Genomic DNA, 26,622 nt, shown 5'->3' on the forward strand with positions numbered 1-26,622 from the left:
TTGAGAATGATATTTGCGGTGGGTTTTTCATAGATGGCTTTGATGATGTTGAGGTATGTGCCCTCTATCCCTACACTTTGAAGAGTTTTGATCAGGAAGGGATGCTGTACTTTGTCAAATGCTTTTTCAGCATCTATTGAGAGTATCCTATGGTTCTTGTTCTTTCTTTTATTTATGTGTTGTATCACATTGACTGATTTGCGGATGTTGAACCAACCTTGCAGCCCTGGAATAAATCCCACTTGGTCGTGGTGAATAATCCTTTTAATGTACTGTTGAATCCTATTGGCTAGTATTTTGGTGAGAATTTTCGCATCTGTGTTCATCAAGGATATTGGTCTATAGCTCTCTTTTTTGATGGGATCCTTGTCTGGTTTTGGGATCAAGGTGATGCTAGCCTCATAAAATGAGTTTGGAAGTTTTCCTTCCATTTCTATTTTTTGGAACAGTTTCAGGAGAATAGGAATTAGTTCTTCTTTAAATGTTTGGTAGAATTCCCCCGGGAAGCCGTCTGGCCCTGGGCTTTTTGTTTGTTTGGAGATTTTTAATGACTGTTTCAATCTCCTTACTGGTTATGGGTCTGTTCAGGCTTTCTATTTCTTCCTGGTTCAGTTGTGGTAGTTTATATGTTTCTAGGAATGCATCCATTTCTTCCAGATTGTCAAATTTATTGGTGTAGAGTTGCTCATAGTATGTTCTTATAATAGTTTGTATTTCTTTGGTGTTAGTTGTGATCTTTCCTCTTTCGTTCATGATTTTATTTATTTGGGTCCTTTCTCTTTTCTTTTTGATAAGTCGGGCCAGGGGTTTATCAATTTTATTAATTCTTTCAAGAACCAGCTCCTAGTTTCGTTGATTTTTTCTATTGTTTTTTTGGTTTCTATTTCATTGATTTCTGCTCTTTTTTTATGATTTCTTTTCTACCCCCTCACTTTAAATCTGGAGGTGTCTTCGGGCTTAAAATGAGTTTCTTGGAGGCAACATATAGATGGGTTTTGTTTTTTTATCCATTCTGATACCCTGTGCCTTTTGACAGGGGAATTTAGCCCATTAACATTCAGGGTAACTATTGAGAGATATGAATTTAGTGCCATTGTATTGCCTGTAAGGTGACTGTCACTGTATATGGTCCCTTTCCTTTCTGATCTACCACTTGTAGGCTCTCTCTTTGCTTAGAAGACCCCTTTCAATATTTCCTGTAGAGCTGGTTTGGTGTTTGCAAATTCTTTCAGTTTTTGTTTGTCCTGGAAGCTTTTAATCTCTCCTTCTATTTTCAATGATAGCCTAGCTGGATATAGTATTCTTGGCTGCATGTTTTTCTCGTTTCGTGCTCTGAAAATATCATGCCAGCTCTTTCTGGCCTGCCAGGTCTCTGTGGATAAGTCAGCTGCCAATCTAATATTTTTACCATTGTACGTTACAGACTTCTTTTCCCGGGCTGCTTTCAGGATTTTCTCTTTGTCACTGAGACTTGTAAATTTTACTATTAGGTGACGGGGTGTGGGCCTATTCTTATTGATTTTGAGGGGCGTTCTCTGAACCTCCTGAATTTTGATGCTCGTTCCCTTTGCCATATTGGGGAAATTCTCCCCAATAATTCTCTCCAGTATACCTTCTGCTCCCCTCTCTCTTTCTTCTTCTTCTGGAATCCCAATTATTCTAATGTTGTTTCGTCTTGTGGTGTCACTTATCTCTCGAATTCTCCCCACGTGGTCCAGTAGCTGTTTGTCCCTCTTTTGCTCAGCTTCTTTGTTCTCTGTCATTTGGTCTTCTATATCACTAATTCTTTCTTCCGCCTCATTTATCCTAGCAGTGAGAGCCTCCATTTTTGATTGAACCTCATTAATAGCTTTTTTGATTTCAACTTGGTTACATTTTAGTTCTTTTATTTCTCCAGAAAGGGCTTTTATATCTCTCGAGAGGGTTTCTCTAATATCTTCCATGCCTTTTTCGAGCCCGGCTAGAACCTTGAGAATTGTCATTCTGAACTCTAGATCTGACATATTACCAATGTCTGTATTGATTAGGTCCCTAGCCTTCGGTACTGCCTCTTGTTCTTTTTTTTGTGTTGAATTTTTCCGTCTTGTCATTTTGTCCAGATAAGAGTATATGAAGGAGCAAGTAAAATACTAAAAGGGTGGCAACAACCATAGGAAAATATGCTTTAACCAAATTAAAAGAGATCCCAAATCGTGAGGGGGGAGAAAGGGGATAAAAAGAGGTTCAAAAAGGAAGAAAGAAAATAAAATAAAAAAAAGAAAATAAAAGAATTTAAAAAAAAGAAAACAAATAAGAAAAATATAAAAAAGAAAAAATATATATATTAGATAAACTAGTTAAAAAACGTTAAAAAAGAAAAAGGTAAATGTAAAAAAAAAATTTTTACCAGAAGGCGTGAAAAGAAACAAAAAATGAAAACGAAAAAAATTAAATTAACTGCAAGACTAAAAAAAATCACAGGGAAAAAGCCATGAGTTCCGTGCTTTGCTTTCTTCTCCTCTGGAATTCTGCTGCTCTCCTTGGTATTGAAACCGCACTCCTTGGTAGGTGAACTTGGTCTCGGCTGGATTTCTTGTTGATCTTCTGGGGGAGGGGCCTTTGTAGTGATTTTCAAGTGTCTTTGCCCCAGGCGGAATTGCACCACCCTTACCAGCTGAGTAATCCGCTCGGGTTTGCTTTCAGGAGCTTTTGTTCCCTGTGCGCTTTCCTTAGAGTTCCGGAGGACGAGGACGGAAATACAAATGGCAGCCTCCTGGTCTCCGGCCTGGAGGCGCCGAGAGCCCAGGGCCCCACTCCTCAGTGCGCCCTCAGAGAACAGCGCCCAGTTACTCCCGTCTGCCTGACCTCCGGCCGTGCTCTGAGCTCACCGAGCCTGCGACTGGTTCAAGGTAACACCGAGCTGTGAGCTTACTGTTGGCTCTGTCTCTGTAGCTGGCTTTCCCGTTCCAATACCCGCAAGCTCTGCGACACTCAGACACCCCCGATCCTTCTGTGACCCTGCGGGACCTGAGGCCACGCTGACCCCGCATGGGCTTCGCCCCGGTTTAGCCTCTGGAGCGATGTCCCTCAGCAGAACAGACTTTTGATAGTCCCGATTTTGTGCTCCGTTGCTCCGCCGCTTGCCGGGAGTCGGCCCCTCCCCCCAGGGTCTATCTTCCCGTTGCTTTGGATTCACTTCTCCACCGGTCCTACCTTTCAGAAAGTGGTTGTTTTTCTGTTTCCAGAATTGCTGTTCTTCTCTTCGATCTGCCGATGGATTTTCAGGTGTTTGCAATCTTTAGATAAGCTATCTAGCTGATCTCCGGCTCGCTGAAGTAGTCTCAGCCTGCTACTTCTCCGCCATCTTGACTCCTCCTCTTTTCCAAATATTCTTGACAAGTGTTTCGAGTTTCTTACTCTTTCCACAGTACTTTGATTTCTTTTGTTTTCCATTGGCTTTACTTAAACATTGTAAACATACTGCTGATATCTATATTATGTGACACATAAATTCTTCCGACTCTCCACTCATTAGCTTATTTATTTATGTGTTCTACCTTTCACAGTTTTGTTGTGAAATTTGAGATGTCTTTAGTCATTTTCTTTCTTTGTTTATTCCAATTGTCCTGGAGTACCCACACAGGCTTTGATGAGTCAATATGTGGACAGACTTTTTACTTTGATTACTTCTTTACATCCTTCTTTTGACTTACTTCAGGACCTGGAATGCTCTTACATGTTTTTTCTCTGGCTCTGTTGGACATCTTAAATATTCTTATAACTCTTGAGTATTTTTAGTTGTCTACAATAAAATAAGTTTTTGAATTCAATGTGCTTTTTACTAGAACCACAGATACCCACATTGTACAAATGAGGGGAATATTTCACATAGATATTTTGAGGCAGACAACTGCATCTTATGAGAAGTTTCCATTTAATGTATTTGGATCATTCCCTTTACCCACTATATTACTATTTAACAAAATTATTTTTAGGATGTGATTATTTTACTCATACTTGAATTTATTTACATGTTTTACAGAAATTTCTGATGCTATAATCCTTCAGTATCAATGGTTAGTTTGTGCATAGCAATGCTTTACTGATGGTAGAATTAGAATGTTGGTAGAATTATTTTAATGATTTTAGTCCTTTTTGCTCTACTTGCCCTGCTCCCTTTGCAGTATATCCAGGACCTTGTAGATGTAATCTCAGTTTGAATTTTGTACCTGTAGCTTTGCAAAATTTCTTTTACAAATATGCATTTAACTAGATGTTGTCTGTTGATTATACTTACATTTATAGTTTCTATTGTCATTTTTTCAGTGCTCAGAAAATATCATATATAGAATTTATGCTTTAATGAATTTAATGGGTTTTTTTTAGGTCTAAATACTGCTAATTGAAATGATCTGCTCTGCCACTTGAAAAATCTGTGTCTTCTCTTTACTTGTCAAAATGCTGACAATTTGTCTGTTTCCTGAACTATTCAAACTTTCTAATAAACTTTCTAATACAATTAATTCTAATAAAGTTATTTATCACTCTATAAAGAATTCATTAGTTTGTTATCTCTTAATATAATTGTAATTATTTCAATGTCTTACATAAAATTTTGTTTTATACATTAAACTCTTTGATATTATATCTATATGTCTTTATCTATATCTATATATTTAGATATTGCCTAACTCATATATGTAATTATTAACTATTCTAGTTTTTAAAATTCTTGCATCACAATGCTATTCTTTATTTATATGTCACTTTATATAATTGTATTCAAATTCATTTTTGTGTCCTAAATATTGTTGCAAAAGAGAAGGGGAAGTTACTCCCCAGTCTTGATAAAATCCAAAATCAAATCATACATTTCCTTATTTGTTTTGATTCTGTACTTTCTTTGTTCCAAACAATAAATATAAGTAGTATTATAGCAGTGATAGATATATTATCCTGCAGTGGCTCAACAGATTAACCTGTGATGGGGTACTCATAAATAGCCCCCAAATTTTCATTTTCCTACATTATTATTCCTTATTTTTCCATCTCAACTTGCATGGAAATTGAGAAACATAGAATACTAACAATTAGAATTAAATTCCTAGATAGGTATAAATAATCTAAGTAAACTCAAGAAGGGGTAGAATACATGAATAGCAAGTAAAGAGTTTAAAGATGTATTATTCTATAAAGGAAAACTCAGACCCCTATAGGTTCACTGAAAAAGTCATCAAACGTATAATAAGGAATAATTACTGGTCCTTCAGAAACACTTCCAAAAGTGGGGAAAAACTAGGAAATTTACCAATTCATTTACCAATTTATTTTATGAGGGTAGTTATTATCCAGATAACAGAACCAACAACACCATCAGAAGCAATTTATAGACTACATATCTCATGAATATAGACGCATATATTTTTAAAAAATTGCAAACTGAGTCCACCAGTGTATAAAAAAAATTACACATTCTGAATATGTAGAATTATCTTTCAAATGCAAACTTGGCTTAACCCAAAAATCAATGTCATGAAATATATTAGGAAATTATAGGACTAGAAATAATTATTTCCATAAATATAAAAAACATTTGGCAAAACAAAGACCCAATAATTTTATTTTTATTTTATTTCATGTTTTCCCCCAAGTTGTATTTAAATTCCAGTAAGTTAACATACAGTGAAATTTTAGTTTCAGATGTATAATTTGGTGATGCATCATTTACATACAACACCCAAAGACCTGATAATTTAAAACCCCTCAGATAACTAGATGTATAAAGGGAACTTTTTAGATCTACCAAAACACATCTAAGAAACACACATCTATTGTAATATTTAATCATGAATAAACAAGTATTTTATTATTTTTTAAAAAGTTTTTTATTTGAATATAGTTTATAGACAATGTTACTTTAGTTTCTGGTGTATAATATAGTGATTTTACAACTATATGTTTTTACACTATGCTCACAAGTGTAGATACCATCTGTCACCATACAACTACTATTAAAATACAATTGACTATACTCCTTATGTTGTAAATTTGATTCTCATGACATGAATTTTATAACTAGGAGTTTATTTCTCCCACTCCCCTTCAACCATTTTGCTCATCCCTCAGCCATGTCCTTACTGGCAACTATCAATTTTCTCTGTGTATTTACAGGTGTGATTCTACTTTTTGATGGTTGTTTGTTGCTTTATAGATTCCACATATAAGTGAAATTATATGGTATTTGTCTTTGTCTGACTTATTACACTTAACATAGTACCATCTTAATCCATCATGTTGTCACAAATGGAAAAATTTTATCCTTTTTTTATTATTGAGTGATTTGTATTTGATGTGATATGAAAACACATATTACATCTTCTTTATTCACTCTTCTATTGATGGATAGTTGGGCTGTTTCCATTAAAAAGATCCCTCACTGGGGGGCCTGGGTAGCTCAGTGGGTTAAAGCCTCTGCCTTCGGCTCAGGTCATGATCCCAAGGTCCTGGGATCGAGCCCCACATTGGGCTCCCTGCTCTGCAGGGAGACTTCTGCTTCTGCCTCCCCCCGCACTTGCTTCTCTGCCTACTTGTGATCTCTGTCTGTCAAATAAATAAATAAAATCTTTTGAAAAATGATGCCTCACCATGATCAAGTGGGATTTATTCCATAGATCCAAGGATGACATAACATTCTCAAGTCAGTGTAATAGAGCATATTAACAAAACAAAGCATAAAAGTTGTATGGTCGTTTCAACAAATACAGGAAAAGTATTTGATGACAGTCCACATATATTTATGATATAAAAAAAAAACTCTCAACAAAGTAGGTTTGGATGGAACATTCCTCAAAATAATAAAGGACATATTGAAAAAAAAAACCCACAGCAAATATGATCTTCAATGGGGAAAGACTGAGGCCTTTCTCTCAAAGGTCAACAGTAAGACCATGAGGTCCATTCTCACCATTTTTCTTAAACATGGTACAGAAAGTTCTATCCACAGCAATAACACAAGTAAAAGAAATAAAAGACACTCATATTAGAAAGTGGTCAGACTGTCACTATTTGCAGATGCCATGATACTTATAAAATCATTGAAAGTAATGAATGCAAGCAAAGGAATTAGTCAACAAAGCTAAATGGCAACCTGTGGAATGGGAGACAACATTTGCAAATGATATATTAGATAAAGGGCTAGTATCCAAGATCTACAAAGAGCTTATAAAACTCAACACCCAAAACCCAAATAATCCAGTCAAGAAATGGGCAGAAGACATGAACAAACATCTCTCCAAAGAAGATATGCAAATAGCCAACAGATACTTGAGAAAATGCTCCACATCACTTAGCATCAAGGAAATACAAATTGAGGGGCTCTGGGTGGCTCAGTTGGTTAAGCGTCTACCTTCAGCTCAGGTCATGATCCCAAAGTCCTGGGATCGAGCCCCATAGAGGGCTATCTGCTAGCAGGGAGTCTGCTTCTCCCTCTCCCTCTGCCTGTTGCTCTGCCTACTTGTACTCTCTATCTCTGCATCATATAAATAAAAAACCTTTAAAAACATTTTAGGAAATACAAATTGAAACCACGATGCAGGCAATTCAATGGCACTAAATTCATATCTTTCAATAGTTCCTTGAATATAAAGGGACTGAATGCTCCAGTCAAAAGACACAGGCTATTAGACTGGATAAAAAAAAAGCAGGACCAATCCATTGCTGTCTACAAGAGTCTCATTTTGAACATAAAGACACCTCCAGACTGAAAGTGAGGGAATGGAGACTCATTTACTATGATAATGGACCTCAGAAGAAAGGGGGGGGTAGAAATTCTTATCAGAAAAATTGGATTTTAAACCAAAGACTATAGTAAGAGATGTAAAGGAACACTATAGCATACTTAAAGGATCTATCAAACAAGAAAATCTAACAACTCTAAATATCTATGCCTCCAACTTGGAAGCAGTAAATTATGTAAACCAAGTAATAACCAAAGTAAAACAGCATTAAAAATAGTAAATTAATTACAGGAGCCTTCAACAGTCCACTCACAACAATGCATACATCATATATGCAGGTATCAAAAAAAGACATGAGAGCTTTGAATGACACATTGGACCAGATGGACTTTGCAGATATATACAGAACATTCATCCTACAATGACAGAATATTCACTCTTCTCAAGTGGACATGGAACTTTCTCCAGAATAGACCACATGCTGGGTCGCAAATCAGGTCTCAACTGATACTAGAAGATTGAGATTTTTTCCTACATCTTTTCAGACTACAGTGCATTGAAACTGGAACTCAACCACAAGGAAAAATTTGGAAGGAACTCAAACACTTGGAAGTTAAAGGGCATCCTGCTAAAGGGTGAATGGGCCAATCAGGAAATTAAAGAAAAACTTTAATGATTCACTGAAACTAACGAGAATGAAACACATTATTTCAAAATCTACAGGATGCTGCAAAGGTGGTCCTAAGAGGGAAGTACATAACCATTCAAACCTCTCTCAAAATTTTAGAAAAATCCCAACTACACAAGCTAACCTTACACCTAAAGGAGCTGGAGAAAGAACAGCAAATAAAACCCAAATCAAGCAGAAGAAGAGAAATAATAAAGTTTAGAGCAGAAATCAATGAAATAGAAACCAGAAGAACAATAGACAAGACCAACAGAACCAAAATCTTTTCTCTGAAAAAAAAAAAAGAATAAATAAGATCGATAAACCTCTGGCCAGACTTATCAAGACAAGGGAAAGGAACTAAATTAATAAAATCATGAATGAAAGGGGAGAAATCATGACCAACACCAAGGAAATAGAAACGATTATTAGAACTTAATACCAGTAACTATATGCCAAGAAACCAGGCAATCTGGAAGAAATGGGTGCATCCCTGGAAATTTATAAACTACCAAGACTGAAAGAGGAAGAAATAGACAATATGAACAGACCAATAACCACCAAGGAAATTGAAGTGGTAGTCAAAAACCTCCCCCAAAACAAGACTCCAGAGCCAGATGGCTTCCTGAGGGAATTCTAACAAACATTTAAAGAAGAAATCATACCTATTCTACTTACACTGTTCCAGAAAATAGAAGCAGAAGGAAAACTTCAAAACTCATTCTATGAGGTCAGCATTATCCTGAACCCAAAACGAGACAAAGAAAAAGGAAAATTATAGACCAATATCCCTGATGAACATGGATGGTAAAATACTCAACATGATCCTAGTCAATAGAATCCAACAGTACATTAGATGATTACTCACCACAACCAGGTGGGATTTATTCTTGGGATGCAAGGGTGGTTCAAAATTTGCAAATCAATCAATGTGATAGATTATGATTTTTCTTAATCAAGATAAAAACTTCTGCACAGGAAAGCAAACAGTCAACAAAACTAAGAGGCAGCCCCTGAAATGGGAGAATATATTTGCAAATGACATTACATAAAAGGGCTGGTATCCAAGATCTTTAAAGAACTTCTCAAACGCAACACCCAAAACAGAAATAATTCAGTCAATAAATGGACAGAATATATGAACAGACACTTCTCCAAAGAAGACATACAAATGGCACAGGCACATGAGAAAATGCTCCAAAGGACTTTGGCATCCAGGAAATACAAATAAAAAACACAATGAGATACCTCTGCACACCAGTGAGAATGGCTAAAATTAACAAGACAGGAAACAACAAATGTTGGCGAGGATGTGGAGGAAGTGGAACCTCTTACACTGTTGGTGGGAATGCAAGCTGGTACAGCCATTCTGGAAAACAATATAGAGGTTCCTCAAGACATTAAAAATAAAGCTGCCTTATGACCCAACAATTGCACTACTAGGTATTTACCTCCAAAGATACACAATTTAGTGATCCAAAGGGGCACCTACACCCTAATGTTTATAACAGCAATGTGGACAATAGCCAAACTGTAGAAGGAGCTGAGATGTCCTTCAACAGATGAATGATAAAGAAGATGTGGTTCATATATGCAATTGAATATTACTCAACCTACTGAAAGGATGAATACCTACCATTTACATCAACATGAATGGAACTGGAGGGGATTATGCTAAGTGAAATAAGCCAAGGAGAGAAAGACAATTGTCATACAGTCTCACTCATCTATGGATTGGATTATAAGGAATAGCACTGAGGATCACTGGGGATGAGAGGAAAAGCTGAACTGGAATAAATCATAGGGAGAGAAAAACCATGAGAGACTGTTTACTCCAGGAAAAACAAGGTTGTGGAAAGGGAGGTCGGTGGGGAGATGGGGTAACTGGGTGATGGATGTTAAGAAGGTCATGTGATGTGATAAGCACTGGGAGGCAAGTAATGAATCATTGAACACTATACCAAAAACTAAGGTTATACTATATATTGCCTAACTGAATTTAAATAAAATACAACATAAAATTTAATTTCATTTAATTAAAAAAATATATATGCATGGTATGAATTTAAACCTTTTTTTCTTTGTTGAAGTCTATTTTGTGACTTAATCTGTGATCTATTATGGAAATTGTCCCTTGTGTACTGAAAGGATGTGTATTCTGCTGTTTTCAGATGAATTTTCTGAATTTGTTACATCCATTAGGGCCAGTGTGTCACTCAAAGCTATCGTTTCCTTATATATTTTCTGTTTAGTGATGTGTTCATTGATGTAATTGGGGTGTTAAATCCCCCTACTATTATTATTTTGTAATCAGCTAGTTCCTTTATTTTTGTTATTGTTTTATATATTTTGTTGTTCCTCTTTTGTGTGCACATTTACAATGGTTATATCTTCTTCCTGGTTTTTCCCTTTTGTTGTTTTATATTGGCCCTTTTCATCTTGTTACAATGTTTGTTTTAAAACACTGTTTCAGTTTCTCACTGAGGGTTGCTGAAGGGGAGATATGGTGGAGGATGGGGTAACTAGGTGATGGGCATACAGGAGGGCACTTGATGTAATAAGCACTGGGTGTTATACGCAACTGATGAATCCTTAAACTATCTCTGAAACTAATAGTACACTATAAGTTAATTAATTGAATTTAAATAAAAAATAAATAAAAATAAAAAATAATAATGAAGTTGTTTGTCAGATATAAATATCACTAGTCTGACTTTCTTGTGATGTTCCTTTGCTTGATAATTATTTTTGCATCTCCTCACTTTCAATATGCAAGTCTAAAATGAGTCTGTGGTAGGCAGCATATAGATGGGTCTTTTTTTGTTATCCACTCTGACACCCTATATTTTTTATTGGAGATATAAGTCCATTTATATTCAAAGTAATTTTGATAGATATATATTTATTGCCAATTTATTACCTATTTTGTCAATGTTTCTGTAGATTTTCTCTGATCATTTCTTGTTTGTCACTCTTGGTCTCTTTTGATCACTCAAGGTGTCCTCTTAACATTTCTCGCAGGCCTGATTGAGGGGTCATGAACTTCTTTAGTTTTTGTTTTCCTGGGAAACTCTTTATCTCTCCTTCTATTCTGAATGATAGCCTTGCTGGATAAAGTATTCTTGGCTGCAGATTTCTCCCATTCAGCACTTCGGATATATTATGACACTCCCTCTGTCTTGCCAAGTTTCTGTTGAGACATCTCCAGCTAGCCTGTGGGCCTTTCCTGGTAAGTCAATTACTTCTTTTGTATTGCTGCTTTTGAGATGTTTTTATTACTATATCTTGTAAATTTAATTACAACATATCTTGTTGTTTGTTTGCTTTTGTTGTTTCTGTTTGGGGCCCTCTTGTGTCCTGGATCTGAATATCTACTTCCTTTCCTAGATAAGGAAATTTTCTACTATTATTTCTTCAGATAAATTTTCTGCCCCCCATCTTTCTCTCCTCCTTCTGGCATTCCTATAATACACTTGTTATTATATTTGCTGGAGTCACTGAGTTCCCTAAGTTTATTGTCACTTTGCATAATTCTTTCTTTCTTTCTCTCTCTCTCCCTTTCTTTCTTCCTTTCTACCTTCCTTCCTTTTTTTCTTTCTTTCTTGTTGTTCAGCTTGATTACTTTCTATTAACCTGTCTTCTAGGTCACTCATTTGTTCCTCTGCTTCTTCCATCCTTCCTTTCATTCCATCAAGCATGTTTCTCATTTCATATATTGTGCCCTTTATCTCTATTATGCTATTCCTTACCTCTGTGTTAAGGGTCCCACTCATGTTTTCCATTCTTTTCTCAAGTCCTGCGAGTATCCTTATGATTCTTGCTTTAAATTCTTTATCAGGCATGTTACTTATATCTGTTTCATTTAGATCTCTGGCTGTGGCCTTGTCCTGTTTTTTTGTTTTTTCATTTGGGGTAAATTTCTGTCTCCTCATTTCATCTGCCTCTCTGTGTCGGTTTCTCTGTGCTTAAAAAAAAAAAAGTCAACTGTGTCTTCTGCTCTTGAAAGTAGTGACTTTATGATGAAGGGGTCCTGTACTGTTTTGTTCCCTGTTTACCAGAATCTGACATTTCAAGAGAGTATATTATGTTTGTTGCTTACACCCTAATATTATGCCTGATTCACTTTTCTTTTCAGTGTAGCTATCTGCCCTGACTCTGCCTGTTGAGGACTGTGCTTGCTTTCTGTGTTATTACCAGGACCCACACAGGCCAGCTTTATGGTGGCATTCCCATTGGGTAACTTGGGAGAGGGGCAGCAGTGTTATTAAAATTTGCCCTAGTCCTGTGCTGGGTTTCCTGAAATACTGTAGTGACTGGGGGCTGTGCACTTGGACAACCAAGGTGGTGAGGCTGAAGTGGGGCACTAAGTGGCCAAGGGTCATGTGGCTGGGCATGATGAAGTGGCTAGATGAGGTGGGTGGCTGCAGCTGTGCACTTCGTGGATAGGTGTGGTGCAAGAAGGCGGCCAGGGGTCCATGCAGCTGAATTTGGTGAGTAAAGACAGCTGGGGCATGCAGCTGGGCCTGGCATGTGTTGGTGGCTGACGGTGCACAGCTGGGCTCAGCCAGGACTTTCTTTTTGTAATCCCAAACAATGGGCTATAAAATACTTGGTTATTCACCATTAACTGTGACACTGGCTGTACATCTTTCATAGATGCTCTTTGGTAAGTCTAAAAATTTTTCTTCTACTCTTAGTTTGCTGAGAGTTATTCAGTTGGGTCTTTGCTTTTTCAAGTGTTTTGCATATTTATTGTAATAATTATTTTTAATTCTATAATCTGTCAGTATGTTGCATTACATTGCTTGATTTGGGAATAAAGAAAAAATTAAACAAAATTTATGTTTGAGATATAACCTTTCTGATTCATAGTGTATAATTATTTTATATGTTGGTAGATTCAGTTTGCACATTTTTAAATTATGTGTCTATATTCATTAGAGATAATAGTCTATAGTTTACTCATGATGGTTTTGTCTGGCTCTGTTTTCTGGGTAATAAATTGCTTCATAAAATGTATTGGTAAATGAATTGGTCAATTTTCTATTTCTCTTCTTTTGAAAGTATTTGTAAAGGATTGTTATTTTCAAATTTTTTTTTTAATATTTCATAGAGGCACCTGTGAAAGAGTCGATTAAGCATCTGACTCTTGATTTTGCCTTAAGCCATGATCTCAGGGTCCTGAGATCCAGCCTCATGTCAGGCTCTGTGCTCAGCATGGGGTCTGCTTGTCCGTCTCCCTCTGCTTCTCCCCCAACACTCTCTCTTTCTCAAATAAATAAATAAGTAAGCAAAGGAAGAAACAACTAATGTTTCATTAATTTAAGAGGAAATCTACGTAAGTCTGGACACTCTTCATGTCTGTGAAAACAATTCTTTACTCTCTTTACTTGTTATAGGTCTATTCATATATTCCTTCTTGAGTTTACTTAGATAATATATACTTATTTGGAATTTAATCTAATTAGTAGCATTTCATGTTTTTATACTTCCACCAGCTGAAATGGAAAAATAAGGATTAATAATGTAGAAGAATGAGATTTTGAAGGCAACTATAAATACCACACTCACAGTTTCTTCTGTTTTAAGAAGGAGAGTATTACTACCACTGCTATACTTACTACTCATATATTTTATGTGGGACAAATAAAATACAAAATCAAAACAAATAGGAAACTGCCTTTTGATTTTGGATCTTGTCAAGACCACAGACTAACACTTCCTTCACTTCTGCATCAATAAATACAGAGCAAAAATAAATTTGAGCTAAAACATATAAAATGACATAAAGAATGGCATTGATATGTGAATTTAATTAAATGGAGTGGCTAACAACTTGCAATGTCCAAACCATATCCACATACAGATATAATACCGAAGAATTTATGTATGAAACAAGTATTCGTTGCAAGACAGACACTAAGCCACTTATATTTGTATTAGGTGGCAATAAAACTATCATACTAATAAAGAGTTTGTATATATAGAAAAACAAACTCTTTATAAGTACTAAGTAACTTTATTAAATAACTGTATTAGGTAGTTTGAGAAGTCCAGGAGACAGACAAATTGGGAGTGTTGTTGAGAAAAGAGATGATGAACATTTTATATTTGCCAGAGAAAATTATTCTAAATGGCACTACTCAAGGCCTAAAAAAAACCATAAAATGCATGAAAGCAGAAACCCTACATGTCATATTCTCTGGGCTCTGTGAAATTATAATGCAAACTGTCCATTTAAATGGTGTCTCACTAAATGAGTATTTCAAGTAAGATCTTTTGCGTAACCAACTACTAGATAGAAAATCCAAACAGAGATACTTCTTCAAAGACTTGGATGTACTAAAGAAACATGGCAAGTGGAACACAAGGACTGGAGTTTACAAAACTAGTTCTACCAAGAGTAACTTAATGTCACAAAATAAATAAATAAAGCAATTGTGATGTATGGACATACTCCATTAATAGTGGAAGATTATCCCATTAGAAATTTGTGCAAAACAAAGTATTTTCAAACACTATCAAAATAATCACATTCTACAAATAGTATTGTGATATGGTAACTTAGAAGATGGAAGAATTTGTCCAAATACATAAAATAGGAATCTTTATAAAATGCTGTTGTCTGCTGGGGTACCTGATTGGTGCAGTTGTTAAAGTGTCCGACTCTTGGTTTCAAGCTCAGATAGTGACCTCAGGGTCAGGATATCGAGCCCCATGTCAGGCTCCATGCTCAGCATGGAGGGTGCTTAAGACTCTCTCTCCCACTCTTCCTCTCTCTGCCCCTCCCCACAACTCATTCTCTCTCTCTCTCAAATAAATATTTTTTAATGCTCTTGTCTGCCACAGAAATATCTATGCAAAGTATTTTCTCAGGTGTGCACGTGGATATATGTGGTTTTAGTATAAAATATATAAACTCCAAACTCCCTTTACTACAGATACCTAAAGTTATTCAAAAGTTAAAAGAATCCTTAAAATGCCCAACAAAACTAACAAGAAAATAAAAGAACCAGGACCTGAAGTAAATAAAGAATCTAGGGAAGTAGTCAAACTAAGAAGCCATTTCTCCATCCAGACACTAGCTGACCACTAGGAGCTCAAACCTGTGTAGATTACCAAACTTGCCTCCAGGGTGATTGGAACAAAGGAAGAAAAGAAGTGCCTAGAAAACTCGAAAATGCGGTGTCCCAAATTTTACCATGAGAGACTGTGGACTCTGAGAAACAAACTGAGGGTTTTGAGGGGTTTGGTGAGTCTGGTGGTGGGTATTACAGAGGGCATGTATTTCATGGAGCTCTGGGTGTGGTGCATAAACAATGAATTCTGGAACACTGAAAAAAATAAAATTAAATTAAAAGAAAAAAGAACGGGTGAAAGACACAAATAAGTAAGCTAATGAATGAAGGGGCAGAAGAAATTACATGTCACATGCTAAAGATATCAGCAATATGTTTGTTTAAAATTTAATTTCTTTAATAGACAATGAGAAAATACAAAATAAAAATGTGGCAAGAGCAATAAAATACACATTTGTCAAGAATATTTGGAAAGGAGCCAAATATAGGTAAGCCATTGAAAAATAAAATAACTCAGTTTGTACACAACTTTTTGTGAAATATTAAATTAGTCTGAATTGATGAGAGAAAAAATCAACTTGAATATGGAGCATAAATATTGCAACCAAGGACATTAAAGAGAAGACATTTATGGAAAATTCTGTAGTCACTATACATAAATGAGGATTTGAATGAAAAGAAATAAAAATCATTTAATCGTTTCACTAGAGTATACCAGTGTAATAAAACAAAATTAAAGAAATGATGATGAGGGGTGCCTGGGTGTTTCAGTCAGTTAAGCATCTGTCTTCAGCTCAGGTAATGATCTTGGGGTCCTAGGATTGAGCCTTGTGTCAGGCTCTGTGCTCAGAGGGGTGTCTTCTTCTATCTCTGCCTCTGCCACTCCTGGTTGCTCATGATCCTGCACTCTCTTTCTCTCAAATAAATAAATAAAATCTTAAAAAATCTTTAAAAAAACTTAAAGTCTTAAAAAAAGAAATGAAAATTTTCTACTTTCAAAAGATATTTTTTTTAAAAAGGATATTATAAGTGAGAAATGCATTGTAACAAAAATGGATAAATAAAAATGCCAGAAATATTAATAAACCGTGTAACACAAAATGAAAGGAAAAAAATAAAAGCACTGAAAAAAGGGGAAAATGTTGAAAGGCAATGAAAGATAAAATGGAGAGAAAGCTACAAAAGTGAGAGCAAAATCTCTCCAGCCTTAACGGAAGCCAGAACACAGAGAAATAAAGAGGGCAGAGAGAGACTACTGTTCAACTAAAATTGGGTATGTAGTTAAATCTCTTGAAGTAAAAAGAATAAGTTTAATTTTCAAGAAAATATTACATTGCCAATAGGTAATACCGATATTGAATGAAAGTACAATTAGTACTTTAATTAATCACTTTAATCACTATTAAATTATTTAATTACTTTTAGTTAAAGTTTATTTTTTATTCATTATAATTATTATTTATAATTTTATTATAAAATAATTTTATTTATTTAAAGCAATTAATAATTATGAAATCAATTAATCGATTATTAACCACTTTAATTTAATTACTAATTATAGTTCTTTGATTAGTACTTTAAAGTACAGTTAACCCCTCCTTAAGAGAGTTTTAGAAAGGAACTTGTAATCATATAGGAATATTGAATCTCCTTGATAGTAAACTAAAGAAACTGGAGAATTGATGATATTACAGGTTTCAGAAATATTTAGATAAATTCAAATATCATTTAAAATTACATTTAAATTAAATTTTAAATTACATTTAAATTAAATTTTAAATGTTATTTAAGTAAATACCATGTCATTTGAAGAAAGGCCAAATAATCATTTTGGGGGGTACCTATCTTATGAATAAGGAGTTAGAAATTGTTTATAATTTTTCCACACTCCTGAAACACATTTTCATCCTTTTATCAGAATTAATGAGTACCAAAGCACTAACAGTGGCATAGACATTGGACAGAAACCTCTGGAAATCCAAGACGACTGGGTCATAAGTCCATAGCATTGTTGAGGAGAATGAGATGATGACGTCCACCCAGTACACGACCACAAAGAAACTCACCAACAAGAGGACAGGCTGGGTGGCCCTTTTCTCTGGAGAGGCTCTTGAGGAGAAGCTGGTGATGTGAAGGTGCTGGCAATGCCTCTGATGCCTGGACAGGAGAATCACCATGTATGCACTCGAGAGCAGCACCACCATCACAATTTTTATTTCCCTGGATATCGTCAATGCTAAGATCAGCCCACTGATGACGGAGTCCATGGGGGAAAGTGAGCAGTGTTTACCGACATTCAATAGATTGGTCTGGGTCACGTTAAAAGATGCGACAGAAAACAATACGCAGTTACTGCTGAGACACAAACTGAGAAACCATAAGATGACAAAAGAATGAAAGATGTACTTTGTGCATTTAGATTTAAACCTGGCCAACCAGGAGGTGCTGGGGCTGATGGTGATGACCTGGAGCACACTCAGGAAGCAGGTGGTGCAGATGAAGAGACCCCTCGTCACCCTGTTCAGGCAGAATAAAGCCTTACATTCAACATCATTCATAGAGCTCAGCGATTCCAACACTTCTGCAGACAATAAAGACAGCTCAGTAAAGAGTTTCATTAGGTGAACAAAGGACAAGTGACAGATGATCAAGTCAGTGGGCTTAGGCCTGTGATCCAGAAGGAACACGAAGATGTTGAAGACAAGGAGGAGGATGTTGGCTGAGACTCCAAGACCAGCTTGTAAAAACTGGCATATTTTAACAGTAACATAAATGGCAGATGTGATCACCATAGTGGCAAAAAAACATATTTTGTATATCTGAAAAAAATAGACCTCACATCATCAATGTCATTATCTTTGTTGTCGAAATCACCACCATCACAATTTTTATTTCACCTAATTTTTATTTTGCCCAATTAATCAGTAAAACTATGTTGTATGAAGTCTGAGAAATGCAGTCTCAACATTATTTGTTCACCAATTTGGGTGTGTGAATATATATATATATATATATATATATATATATATATACACACACACATATACACACATGTATATATATATATGCCATCTATCTACCTATTTGTCTATCTTTCATCTATCTACAAAGAGAGAGAGAAAAGGAAAAAGAGGTTAATAGAGAGGTGGGGAGAGAGAGGGAGACAGATCTCAAACAACATATCCATAATCATGCCAGGATAATGTACCCATTCTCCATACTCTTATGCATTTCTTTCATGGAAAGTTTTGCTTTCCCATTGTGCATTACCCTGTCTCATACTCAATACCAAGAATACTAAAAAGCCATATAAGGACTCATAGATGCTTGTATAATTGAAATGTTGTAACTTTTAGTAATGTAAAAAGAATCACCAAGCAATTAGGAAAAAATAACATCCAGGTCATTGTTACATCACACTGTGACAGTTTCTCTTCTTCCTCCTTCTGCATTTAGGGACCCGCATGATTACATTTGTTTTATCCTGATACTTCAGCATAATCTCCCCACCTTAAAATCAGATAATTATTAATCTTTCTTGTATCTATAGCTTTAGTTGTCATTGTCATATAACCTAATGCATTAACACTAAGGACATGAAGATTTGGAAGTGGACTATTTATTTTTATTACAAATCTTATTAACAGAATTTATTCAACATGATCCTAGATCACTCCCCTTTATTTTCAATCACAGAGTTTCCTTCTATAATCTCTTTTTACATCAGAAGGGAACTGCTGAAGACCAACTCTCAATTTTCAGAAGAACAAACACACAATTCTACATTATGTCATCCACAAAGTTGTATCAAAATGTTTATATGAAGATTTTTCTCATGTGACTTAATTTAATAAAAGGATATCCTCCTGTGCCTTTAAGAATCCTCATGTCTTGTCAGAATACTTCCAATATCAGAACACTTTGTAAAATGTCACTGAATAATTTTGCAATTATTTTATCACGTTGTTTGCCTTCTAGGAAAACATAATTATTTTACCTAATTAATGTGATATAAGAATTTTTTTAAAAATAGCTATATTACTTTTTTTTTATTTATCCTTCTATTGAAAGGAAAGAGCATTCATTTTTGTTTTCAGGGGAGAAATTTTGAGAGTTAATATTCTTGGCTGAAACTCAGAACGTCATTGCTGAGGTAAACATCACTCTATTATCACCTGATATATTTTACAAAGCAATGAGTATATATTTGATTAAATTGCTATAACCATTTTTCCAAATGTTAATCTGTGATGTGACAAATTTACCTTCAATGCCAGAGCCAAAAAACTAGTAGTTCCTACAAGCATATATCTGTACTCACAGAACACCTGGGTTCTGCTGAGTTGAGTCCTAGAGATTAGGATGATATTTGCTTAAAGACACAAATGATATTCAAATTTTAGGGATCACAGTCCAGTACCAGTAAAACAGCATTTGGGGGATGCCTGGGTGGCTCAGTGGGTTAAGCCGCTGCCTTTGGCTCAGGTCATGATCTCAGGGTCTTGGGACTGAGTCCCGCATCGGGCTCTCTGCTCAGCAGGGAGTCTGCTTCTCTCTCTCTCTCTCTGCCTGCCTCTCCATCTACTTGTGATCTCTCTCTGTCAAATAAATAAATAAAATCTTTAAAAAAAAAAAAAACAGCATTTGGGTGTTGACCACTAACAAAAGCATAATTATTTAATAACTGTACAAGTGAATCATTTTAAAGACATAGAGCATGTATCACAAGCCATATCCCAAAAAGAGATAATAAAATATATTAAATAAAATGACATAGATAAAAAAATTTAATAGTTAAAAATTTTTAAAAATTTTATTATTTTATCAGTTCATGAGATATATTGCTGGCCACCTCAAATTCATGCCTGCTTTCTGTAAATCGCCATCACTTACTGAAAAAGTGTATTCCTGCTGGATATATATAAAAAAATTTCCAGTGACAGTCTTGAGGGTATTGAGCCTGTACAGGAAAGCACCATGTTTCTCATAGAATCAAGCTGAGCAATAAAATGTAATACACTTGGTTAAATTTGATTATCAGGCAAATAATGACAAATTATTTTAGTATATGTATGTCCTAAATATTGCATACACATATTACATGGAAGTAAGCAAATATTGCATAATGGTACAAAAAAGTCATTGTTGTCTTTCTGAATTTCAAACTGCTCTGGATCATGTGTTTCTATTCAGTAAATCTGGCAACCTTACCATGGAGAAATAATAGGATTTGGAAAATATTCTCAGCACTCGCTCTGAGACAAGACAGTTAGTTTTTCCTGGGGTCGAGGGTAAAGCCCATGAGCAGTCCCAGAAGACAAATAATGCTGTTGAAGTTTCTTCTCATTATAGCCTCACCTGAAGTTATTCTCAATATTTTAAACCCAAATTATATATACAATCATAGATAAAGGTGGATAAATATCACCAATAAATAAACCTGGGATGAAACACTCATCATAAATTCTTTGGACTGGCCTGAAATGTCCAAAATAATGAGGTATAATAAAAGGAAGGTCATTCACAAGAACTCAAGTAATATTTCTCATTAAACTATACTTTATTGTATATTTTATTGGAGAAAATATAGTTTGATAAAATGTATTTCCTCGTCTTTAGAAAAAAATCTTTCATTTAGAGTTGTATTTTAGTAAGTTATATAATATATACGGTTGTTTGCAGACTGCCACACACATATATATTATATTTATATTATTAAAATAAATAAAAAGCATAATCTATATGGCAAAATCACATCTTCGTTTCTGTTTTATTATTGTGTCACTCGTAATATTATATTCTTCATTAATTTTACCATATTCTATAAAAACACTGTAAAACCTATGATTAGTCATTGAAAGCACAAAGTCATTATGAGAATTACAAGTGACAAAGTGCAGGTAAGTTGGTTGGCTCAGTGGCAATAGGGATGCCATGAGAAACAGAGCTGGCAATTTCAAGAAGGAAAAAATAACTTTTTACATAGATCAGTTGCACAAAAATATTTTGTAAAATGTACAGATGCCTAAAGAATAAGTATGTTAACTATTAGATACCACTGAATGAACTGAAAAGCAGCAACTCGTCTTTCTCTGACTGCCTTAAAACACAATGCTTATTGACAAAGATACCATTCTTTAAAGGCACTATATTCTCAATAATTCTGGGGGAAAGCACAGGCAGGGAATGTGAGGAAAAGTAAAAAGCATTCAAATTCAAATAGAACATCACAAATATTCCATAAATCTACAAATCTGTATCCTGAAAACATTAAATAAACTTACCTTTAATATGGAAAGGACCAATGGTAGTTATAATTCAGTAAGATAGAAGACTGAAAATATGAGAAAGGAATTCTAACACTTCAACAAAAATTCCCATCTAACTCTTGAGCATTCTCTGTTATTAAAACTGAGAAATGGTCACTTACCCAAGTGAGACTTTAGAGTGAGTTTGCTTGTGTGAAATGAGACTATAAGTAGTTGTAGGGAAGGGATGTCCTCAACTCGTCTCCCCAATGCCCATTAGTGTCATGTTAGCTGTAGAAGCAGGACAGCCCTAGCTTTGGGATTTGTAGGAAGGAGACAACCACAGGGAAAACTGAAATTACCTGATTGCTGGATAACAATAGATGGAGGACACCTGGATGCCCAACTTTTCTATGTGAATGATCATTTTCTTATGTAACCTTCCTGGTGAGTTGTACATGTCAGTACATGTTCATGAGTCAGTACATGTCAGCAAAAACTACCAATAACCTACCTTCAAATGAATAGTACGCCATGTCAGATTGCCCAGTGTACCTCCAATGGTTCAAGAATTCATTGGCAGAGAGAGGCCAGATGACAGAGGAGTAGGGGATCCCGTTTCAGCGGGTCCCCTGAATTTAGCAGGTTATCTCTCAAACCATTTGGGACACCCACAAAATCAGCCTGAGATATTTTATGTGTATGGATCTCTACAAGAAGAAAAGTGACTGCTTTTTGCAAAGTAGGACATGCAGAGGCATGAATCTGAGGAGAGATATTGGAAGATAAACAGAACGGGGAGAAAGCCTCTATAAGCTGGCTCCTGGAAAGTGATGTAGCACTGGAGCAAAAATTTGGAACCCTTAGTAATCTGCTCAACTGAGAGGCAGCCCTCTAAAGGGGCTCTGGAAATGAAAAGGCAGAATTCTAGGTGAGGCACTGTGGTCTGGCAATCCAAGGAGTCACAGAGTGAATGGGCATGCCAGAACCTGTAGAGTGCCTGAACAGTGGAGCAGGGAAGCAGGATATGGTCCGTGAGCCACGGGAAGACTCTCAGCTTGGGTTGCCATAAACCATGATCCAGGCCAGCTGGTAATCACTCTTTTCCTGAGCAGCCTGAGGACTGGAACCTGGGGGCATTTTACCATCCCCTGGGAGGGGGAAACAGCTGTCCCCATGACTGGGGAAAAGATTGCAGGCAATAGCATCCTGGAAAGGACATTAGGGTGACACCCAAACACAATCCAGGAGCTGTGGTTGTGCATGGGAGCCCTCAGCCACTTACAGTTTTGGAATCACAAAGGGCAGTGGCACTCCTGGGTCCCTGGGACTACCTCTGAGAGGGTACACACCACGGCAGGCTGTTGTTTTCAGCAATGCATACAGAAGTGGAGACTATTTGTCCAGAAAGACTGCGATCTTGTTGCTCTGGGCCAGAGGTTTGGGCAACAGCCATTTTTTTTTTTAAGATTTTATTTATTTATTTGACAGAGAGACAGAGATCACAAGTAGGCAGAGAGGCAGGAAGAGTGAGGCAGGGGAGGCAGGTTCCCTGCTTAGCAGAGAGCTGGATGCAGGGCTCGATCCTAAGACCCTGAGATCATGACCTGAGCTGAAGGCAGAGGCTTAACCCACTGAGCCACCCAGGCCCGGCAGGCATGCCCATTTTTACTCTGATCCTCTGAAGAGGTGCAGAAAGCCTCCAGGGAACAAAAGCCACACAGAGGACAGTTTGCGTTAAGCCCATCCCCCTGACCAATTTGAAATGAGTCCATCCCCCTGGCGCAACTCCACCCTGGCAGGGATAGGTGAGAAACAGTGCAACAGGCCCCTCCCCCAGAAGATGGGCTGGAAGAACAGGTGGACTGCAAGCCTATAGATCCCACAAGACTGTAAAATTCCAATGCCAGGCTAGACTTTTCTGGGCCAGAGTTTTGGGCATAGGTTTGCTCTGATCCTCTAAAGAAGTGTGGAAACAAAAGTTACACTGAACCCATCTCCGTGACAGGGGGTGGGACAACTCTGCCCAGGCAGGGATACCTGAGAAATAGTGTGGTGGGGTCCTCCCCCAGAAAATATTCTGGAAGAACAGATGATGACAAGTGTATGGATTCCACAAGACTGCAAAATTCCAGCATCAGGGTAGAATAGTATATTGAGCTCCAGGTGTTGCCACATGACTCACTTATTTTTCAGATAAAACTCTTATTTTTTCTTTCTTATGCTTTTTCTCTTTTCTCTTTTTTCCTTTTTCCTATTTAGACTAGATGCCTATTATACCAACTTATATTTCATAGTTGCTTTTTAACTTGTATTTTTTCACATCTACATTTTATAGATATGTGTGTCATTTTACTCTTTTTTTACTTTATTCAATTTTACACACACACACATATATAAAGTTATATACATAATATGTATATAAAGTTTTATATATATAAAGCATATATATGTATGCTTTATATATTTATATGTATATATGTATATATACACACATATATGTATATATGTATACACATATATGTATATATACATATATATGCTTTATATGTGTGTACATATATACATATACATAGGTATATGTATTATGTATAAGTGTATATATATACATAAGTAAAAACTCATATATGTGTGTGGTATGTATACATATATGTACTATATATGTACACACACATATATACATATGCATATACACGTGTATATGTGTATACACACATAAATATATGTATGTGTAAATATGTACATGTGTGTATACACATATAAACATGTATATGTGCATATATATGTATACACACATATATATGTGTGTGTATACATATCACATACACATATATGAAGTTTTACTTTCCTTGCAATGTATTGTCTTCTAACACACAGACCAAAACTCACACAGGAATAAGTGGATCACCATATTTTCTCCACACTGTGAGATTATAGTCTCCCTTCCCCTCCCTTATTTTTTTTTTCAATTTTATCCTTGTGTTTCCTTTTGGCTTCGTTTATTTTTCTGTGGTGGCTTCTGACCACTCCAGGTTTTTCTAGGGTTCATCTTGCTTGGGTCCTATTGATATTTTGGACTCTGTTCACTTGCCCACCCATCATTCTCTGGGCAGAATTATTAGAAGGAGGAACTCACACACAGAAAGAAAGAAAGAAGAAAAGAAAAGAGAAAAGAACCAGAGGCAGTGTTCTCTGCCACAGAGATCATCGATATGAATATAAGAAAGATGTCAGAAAGAGCATTCAGGATAGCAATCAAAGTTAACAGCTAGGGGCGCCTGGGTGGCTCAGTGGGTTAAGCCGCTGCCTTTGGCTCAGGTCATGATCTCGGGGTCCTGGGATCGAGTCCCGCATCGGGCTCTCTGCTCAGCAGGGAGCCTGCTTTCTCCTCTCTCTCTCTGCCTGCCTCTCTGCCTACTTGTAATCTCTCTCTGTCAAATAAATAAATAAAATCTTTAAAAAAAAAAAAAAGTTAACAGCTAGGCATGAAAAAAGCATAAATGACAATATAGAATCTCTAAGTACAGAAATAAGATCTAGTCAGGCCACTCTTAAAAATACTATGGATGAGATTCAGTCTAAACAGGATAGGCAAACAGCTAGAGTCAAAGAAGCAGAAGAGAGAATAACTGACCTACAGGATAAGCTGATGGAAAGGAAGGAACTTGAGGAAAACAACTAAAAGCCCATAAAAAGGGGCACCTGGGTGGCTCAATGGGTTAAGCCTCTGCCTTCAGCTCTGGTCATGGTCTTAGGGTCCTGGGATCGAGCCCCGCATCAGGCTCTCTGCTCAGTGGGGAGCCTGCTTCTCCCCACCCCCACCTGCCTCTCTGCCTACTTGTGATCTCTCTCTGTCAAATAAATAAATAAAACCTTAAAAAAAATTAAAAGCCCATAAAAAGTCTTGGAGAGATTAATGATGTCATGAAATGTTCCAGTGTCAGAATAATTGGGATCCCTGAGGTGGATGAAGAGAAAGAGAGGACTAGAAGGTATATTTGAGAAAATCATAGCTGAGAACTTCCCTAATCTGGGAAATGAAATAAGCACTAATGTCCAAGAGGCAGAGAGAAACCCTCCCCAAATCAACAAAAATAGATCAATACCCCAACATATAATAGTGAGGCTTGCAAATCTTACAGCCAAAGAAGCTATCCTGAGAGCAGCTAGGGAGAGGAGGTTCCTAATGTATGGAGGGAAGAACATAGAATAATATCAGACCTATCTCCAGAAACCTGGCAAACCAGAAAAGCGCTGCCAAGGCATATTCAGGGTAGTAAATGAGAAGAACATGCAGCCAAGAATACATTATCCAGCAAGGCCGTCATTCAGAATGAATGGAGAGATAAAGATCTTCCAGGACAGGCATAACTGGAAGAATATGGGACAAGACAACCCTGTAAGAAATATTAAGGGGGATTCTGTAAGTGAAGAGAAACCCCAAGAGAAATATAGACCAGAAGTACCAGAGACAATCTACAGAAACAGGGACTTTACAGGCAATACAATGGCACTGAATGCATATCTTTCAATAGTTACTCTAAATGTAAATGGGTTGAATGTTCCCATCAAAAGACATGGGGTATCAAATTGGATCAAAAAAGCAGGACCAATCCATATGCTGTCTACAAAAGACTCACTTTGAGCTGGTTCTTTGAAAGAATTAGTAACATCAATAAACCTCTGGCCAGATTTACCCAAAAGAAAAGAATAAGAACCAAATTAATAGAATCATGAATAAAAGGAGAGATCATGACCAACACCAAGGACACAGAGACAACTGTTAGAAATCATTGCCAGCAGCTATATGGCAATAAATTAAGCAATCTGGAAGACATGGATGCATTTCTGGAAACTTATCAACTACCAAAACTGAAACAAGAAGAAATAGGCAATCTGAACAAACCAATAGC

General features: G+C 36.3%; 1 protein-coding gene across 1 annotated transcript; it reads right to left on the reverse strand.

Moving 5' to 3' along the window:
* Nucleotides 1–17,298: 17,298 nt before the first annotated feature.
* LOC116585869 (putative vomeronasal receptor-like protein 4) lies at nucleotides 17,299–18,412 on the reverse strand. Its single transcript, XM_032335201.1, has one exon. The coding sequence runs from the start codon at nucleotides 18,251–18,253 to the stop codon at nucleotides 17,333–17,335; it is 921 nt and encodes a 306-aa protein (XP_032191092.1). The 5' UTR covers nucleotides 18,254–18,412; the 3' UTR covers nucleotides 17,299–17,332.
* Between the last annotated feature and the right edge of the window lie 8,210 nt (nucleotides 18,413–26,622).

This window comes from Mustela erminea, chromosome 3 (assembly GCF_009829155.1).
Source record: "Mustela erminea isolate mMusErm1 chromosome 3, mMusErm1.Pri, whole genome shotgun sequence".
Taxonomy (NCBI): domain Eukaryota; kingdom Metazoa; phylum Chordata; class Mammalia; order Carnivora; family Mustelidae; genus Mustela; species Mustela erminea.